At 63.1% G+C, this 5,960-nt stretch overlaps 1 protein-coding gene across 1 annotated transcript; it reads left to right on the forward strand.

Annotated features, from left to right (window-relative positions):
- Window positions 1–250: 250 nt before the first annotated feature.
- Window positions 251–3,775, forward strand: LOC111139030 (potassium voltage-gated channel subfamily J member 9). The gene is made up of 2 exons (XM_022491125.1): window positions 251–1,097; window positions 3,444–3,775. Exons 1-2 carry the CDS (start codon window positions 251–253, stop codon window positions 3,773–3,775), a joined length of 1,179 nt encoding a protein of 392 aa, XP_022346833.1.
- Window positions 3,776–5,960: the final 2,185 nt, after the last annotated feature.

Raw genomic sequence — 5,960 nt, forward strand, 5'->3', positions numbered from 1 at the left:
AAGTTCGGCGGAGCGGGTCCGGGGCCCGCGCAGGCCGCAGCCAGGGCGCGCGCGGGGGCGCTGGGGCGGGGGGCCGTGTCCGCGGGCCGGAGGCTGCGGAGGGGGGCGCGGGCGGCGGCGGGGAGGCGTGGGGGCGGCGGTCGCAGGCGGCCGGGGCGGGGGTGGGGGGTTGCACCCTCCGAGCCGCGCGGTCCCGCGAGCCTGACGGCGCCGCGCGCTCCGGTCCCGCAGGCCCCCTGCGGCCGCCGCCATGGCGCGCGCCGGTGCCCCCCGCTCCCCGGGCCGCGAGCCCCCGCGCCGCCGCGGCCGCCAGCGCTACGTGGAGAAGGACGGCCGCTGCAACGTGCAGCAGGGCAACGTGCGCGAGCCGGGCCGCTACCTGACCGACCTGTTCACCACGCTGGCCGACCTGCAGTGGCGCCTCAGCCTGCTCTTCTTCGTGCTCGCCTACGCGCTCACCTGGCTCTTCTTCGGCGCCATCTGGTGGCTCGTGGCCTACGGCCGCGGCGACCTGGAGCACCTGGGCGACGCGGCGTGGACGCCGTGCGTCAACAACCTCAACGGCTTCGTGGCCGCCTTCCTGTTCTCCATCGAGACGGAGACCACCATCGGCTACGGCCACCGCGTCATCACCGACCAGTGCCCCGAGGGCATCGCGCTGCTGCTGCTGCAGGCCATCCTGGGCTCCATGGTGAACGCCTTCATGGTGGGCTGCATGTTCGTCAAGATCTCGCAGCCCAACAAGCGCGCCGCCACGCTCGTCTTCTCGTCGCACGCCGTCGTGTCGCTGCGCGACGGCCGCCTCTGCCTCATGTTCCGCGTGGGCGACCTGCGCTCGTCCCACATCGTCGAGGCCTCCATCCGCGCCAAGCTCATCCGCTCGCGCCAGACGCTGGAGGGCGAGTTCATCCCGCTGCACCAGACCGACCTCAGCGTGGGCTTCGACACGGGCGACGACCGCCTCTTCCTCGTGTCGCCGCTCGTCATCAGCCACGAGATCGACGCCGCCAGCCCGTTCTGGGAGGCGTCGCGCCGCGCCCTGGAGAGGGACGACTTCGAGATCGTGGTCATCCTGGAGGGCATGGTGGAAGCCACGGGTGCGGAGGGGCGGGGGCGGGGCGGGGTGCGGCTGGCGGGGGTTGGGGGTGTGTGCCCTGGGGGGTGGTCACCGGGAGCTGCACAGGCCCGGAGCCCACACGCACCTAGCGTGTGCTGCGCGGCCCCGACGCACGGGGCCTCCGGGTTCATCTGGTCCTAGCGAAGGTCACTTCCGTGCTCGTTTGCAGACGGGAGGCTGCCCGAGGAGAGGTTAAGACAGCTGTCCGTGGTCGCGGGGAGGTCAGTGGATAGGGCGGGGCAGTGCGCTGCAAGGTTTGATGTTCCAGAAGCGCAAAGACGGTAAGTTCGAGGGTTTCCCACTGTGGAGAGGTCCACGCCCCTGAACTTGGTGGCAAGGCTCTCCCATGGCCCAGAGTATGCCCAGTCTGGACCTTAGGAGCAGGCTGACAGCCGGTCTCACTTCCGTCTTTGTTTCCCCACCCATCGAAAGACTCTCAGCTTCCACTGACAAAGGAAATAGAGGGTCTTAGCATTTCTGGCCCCTTTCCAGAAGGAGCGCTCAACGCCCCTGTGAGGTCAGGAACTCAGGCCCACCCAGTGCAGGGTTCAGGAGCAGGTGGGAGGGCCCAGTGCAGGGGCACAGATGAGGTGCTGTGAGGCTTGACATCTGGAAGCGGGAGGATGAGAGAAGTGTAGCAGGTGAGCACAGGGCCGTGAGCTGTGGCCTGAGCTGTGGCCTCTGTGGGCTTCCCAGGCTGGTGCCCTCAAACCCGTCTCCTGGCCCTTCCTGCCGAGCCTCTGCCTCACCACCCTCAGCCCCAGTGCTCCCCACTGCTTCTTCACTAGCCCCCATCCTCCCACCCCCACCCCAACCCCACCCATGCTCCTTCTAGCTCCTGCTCCTTCCCCTGCTCACCCAGGACCTTCCCTTGCGCTCTAGCCCCTGCCACTCTCCTGCCAGCCCCAAGACAGCTGCTGTCCTTGCAGACAGGTCCCTACCTACTCCTCTTCTCCTCGTACCCCCAGCACCTCCCTCTGTTCCTCAGAGACCTCTCTCCCCAGTGTCCCTTCTGCCTCTTCTGCCCTTCCCCCTCTAGACACTTCCTATTCCAGCCTTCACAGGAGGAACACCACCGTGACCCATGTCCCCAGGCTATGTCAGGGCTGGGCTTACAGTGCCAAGAGCCCGTCTCTGGTTAGCTACCGTTCGGGCTTCCATTCTCCCCTGTTCTGAGGTGGACATGGGCTGGGGGACAGACCCAGGCGTAGAAGGAGGATCGCTTGCCCTGGTGAGTGTGCCAGCCCAGCAGGGAGGACGGGGCACAGCCCCGGGATGCAGAGGACTGGGGAGGGTGGCGTGGAGGAGATAGGGATGGGAGCTCATCTGACTTTTCTAGAGAGACCAAGTTGGAAAGGATGGCAATATTTTGGGTGAGAGAGTCAGGATTCAAAATGCTTTTGAAAAGCAAGGATAATGAGCCAAAACCCAACAAGATGACATTTAAAAGGAATAAATATAAAATTCTACATTTAGGCTTTAAAAAAATCACTTATGTAAGCACCGCATTGAAGAGCTCTGGTGAAAAAAAGAACTGGGGGTTTTAGTTGGCCACAGGCTTAATGTTGCAGCACTGTGATCTTGATTCCAAAAATGTTTATGTAACGTAATCTTGGGCCCCGTTAGCTAAAGCCTCATGGCCGGAAGAGAGAGGAGGTGAGCCCTCTCCTGTGCGGGTCAGGCCCCAGCTGGGTATTTATCATACGCAGAGTGCTGAAAGGGTCCTCCTTGGCCATTCAGGTTTGCAGTCGAGAAAGTAATATTTCTGGAAGACAGGTCACCTGAAGAAGGGTGGAGGGAGCCAGGGATGTTCACCCGGAAGAGGAGAAGACACAACGGGCCCCGAGGTTCCCGAATGGGTGTCAAAAGGCAGGGGAGCAAAAGCAAAGGTGGCAATCCTGGGGAGGCAGATCTGAGCTCTTACTAAGAACAACCGATGAGAGGTGTCCCACCCAGGAGGTGGTGATAAGCACCAGCTCGATGCCCAGTCGTGGGGATGCGCCGGTAGGAAGCCCCGTGTGGAAAGGGAAGTTGGATTAGACGATCCCTAAGGTCAGTTTCAAGGTTCAGCTTCTCTGATTGGCATCCCCTGCAAAGAGGAGAGGAGAGCATGGGCTGGAGGCTGAGTTAGGACCCACACCCAAGAGAGAGAGCTGGGCAGGTATAGGAGTTGAGAAGGGGAAAAAGACAGGTTGGACCCAAAGCGGCCGTGGGAGGCCCTGGCGGAGGGAGAGAGGGAGCGATGTGGGAATCAGGTTGTGGAACGAGAGCCAGGAGAGGGAAGCCCGGGGCTGGGATCCCCCCTGACCCGTGCCCCTCCCCCCAGGAATGACTTGCCAAGCTCGGAGTTCCTACCTCGTGGACGAGGTTCTGTGGGGCCACCGCTTCACGTCAGTGCTCACCCTGGAGGATGGCTTCTATGAGGTGGACTATGCCAGCTTCCACCAGACCTTTGAGGTGCCCACGCCCTCGTGCAGCGCCCGGGAGCTGGCCGAAGCCGCTGCCCGCCTCGACGCCCACCTGTACTGGTCCATCCCCAGCCGGCTGGATGAGAAGGTGGAGGAGGAGGGGGCCGGGGAGGGGGCGGGGGCAGAGGCTGGCGCTGACAAGGAGCAGAACGGCTGCCTGCCGCCCCCAGAGAGTGAGTCCAAGGTGTGACCCGTTCCCTCCAGACCCCTGTGGCAGGGCCAGACACTGGTACCTGGGAGCTGGATGTCAGAGGCCGAGAAGGAGGCAGGCAAGAGCCCTGGGCATGTGCTGAAGCTGGGGAGCCCCCTCGGAATCTTAAGCCTAGAATCCAGTAGAAGGGAGGGCGTCTGATTTTGTGGAGGGTGGGGACGGGCGGAACGTGCCAGCCTGTGTTTGTCCTTCACGTCTGTTCAGGGGTGGATGGATGGAGCGAAGGGTGGACTGCCGTGGGCCACATGGGGAGGTGGTAGCAGAGTGAGGGCCGCTGGTGGCTCCGTAAACTGGCGGACAGAGGTGGTGCACTCGGGCTGCTGCTAACCCAGAGAGCAGGGACTTGCGAGTTCTCAAAAGGCACCCTTTACCTCCAGGCCGATGCCACCCCAAACCAGCGCGCACGGCTTGGGGAGCAGAGCGCGGGCTAGATTTTAGTCCCCACTCATCTCCTCGGCCAGCCTCCCTGTGTATGGCACACCTGTCTCACTGGACACAGTGGCCGAGCTGACCCAGAGGAGAGGAGGCTAGATGGTAGGTGGGCAGAGATGAGGGTCACCATGGTGACGGTGGGAGCAGGAGGATGGACCCTGAAGGCGTGGCTCAGCGGGGTGTGAATGACCTTGCCCTTGGTGCAGGAAAACAGGCAGCGCCCAACCCCCACCCCCCCAGCAGGGCCTGGAAAGGAGAAAAGGAGAACCAGGGACAGCTATTTTCTGAGAGCGAATGAGATCTCAATAGCGCCTCTGAGGCAGAGGGTGGGGACATTCTGGGGAGCAGGAAGGGTTAGGAGAAGATTCGGAAAGTGAGTTCGCTAGACCTAGGACACAGGGGCCCGCCGGAAAAAAGAAGAATTTGTCTTGGGGCACAGTGACAGGGCATTCCCGGAATTCCCTGGGGCACACCAAGTACAGAGCACGGACCCCACGAAGGCGGGGTGGGCATCAGAGGTCTGCTCCCTCTCCTCAGAGCGCAGTGCGCCCAGGGAAGCAGAGAAGTCAGCCCCTGTGGCAACTGGACAAGGTATGGTCCGGACTGAGCCCGAGCCCTCTCTCGGAGCACAGGGCAGAGGGCTTGGTGATGGGAAATCTAGGGAGAATGAGTAAGCCGGCGGTTACCAAACCGGAGTGTGCGTCAGTCACCTGGGTGGCTTGCGAAAGCACAGACCGCTGGGCCCCACTCCCAGAGTTCCTGACTCAGTAGGTCTGGGGTAGAGATCAGAAATTGGCCTTTCCAGCAAGTTCCCAGGTCATGCTGACGCTGCTAGACTGGGGGCCGCACTTGGAGAACCACGGCACTACACAGAAGACTTGGGAATTGTATCAGGAGTAGCTGATGGGGACGGAGGAGAAGCTGAGAGGGAGCGGAGAAACTGGGCAGTAGCTGAGGGGAGCGGAGGGGGGCTGGGATTGCTGAGGAGAAACCGAGGACACGGGGGGGGGGGGGGGGGGGGGGGGCGGGACGGAAAGGGGCGGGGGGGGGGGGGGGGGGGGGGGGGGCGGAGACGGAACTATAAATCACTGTGGGTGGGAAAGGGGACCCTGAAGCCCAGGCTGACAAGTTAAACTCTGGGCCTGGGAATGCAGCCATCAGGGGAAAACTCAGGTGATAAGCAGGGGATGGTGTTCGGGGAAGATGAACAGGGGAGATAGGGAACCCCCGAGGGGTTCCTGGGGGCTGGGGCTGGAGCAGGACAGGCCATTGCGACCCGAGAGTGAGGCCCTCGTAGGACTTAAGAGGCGGGATTGAATGTGGGTGACGATGTGAGGCAGAAGCAAGGAGGCCAAACATCGGGATGTGTCTGCGGCCTGTTGTCTGCCCAGCTGGGGCCGCAGGCCCCAGAGACACGGTTCCCGTCCCACCTCCACCCCTTCCCAGTCATCGGAATCACCAGGGGCGGCCCTCCAGGATGGGGAGGGGAGAGCCAGGACAGGCTGGGACAGACCGAGGTGGAGGGGGCCTGAGGCTGGCCTCCTGAGAGAAAAGGGTCGGTCCAGGCAAGCGCTTACTCCCACGGCACAGCCAGGCAGTGACCTCCTCTCCTTGGTCCTGGCCACACCCTGCCCCTGTGCTTTAAGAAAAGACGGAGCCCCTGGGGGAAAAGCAGCCCAGTCGGCTCCCTTCCAGATGGGGAGGCCAAGGTCCTGTGGGTCCCGGGGCCTCC

Source organism: Enhydra lutris, unplaced genomic scaffold, assembly GCF_002288905.1.
Source record: "Enhydra lutris kenyoni isolate GAN:26980312 unplaced genomic scaffold, ASM228890v2 scaffoldscaffold94, whole genome shotgun sequence".
NCBI lineage: Eukaryota > Metazoa > Chordata > Mammalia > Carnivora > Mustelidae > Enhydra > Enhydra lutris.

What these genes read in the sequence shown, in the direction of transcription:
- LOC111139030 (XM_022491125.1), top strand. Translation starts at nt 251, where the DNA reads ATGGCGCGCGCCGGTGCCCCCCGCTCCCCGGGCCGCGAGCCCCCGCGC. An exon ending in GGGCATGGTGGAAGCCACGG is followed by an intron (nt 1,098 to 3,443) that starts GTGCGGAGGGGC and finishes CCCTCCCCCCAG; the next exon opens with GAATGACTTGCCAAGCTCGG.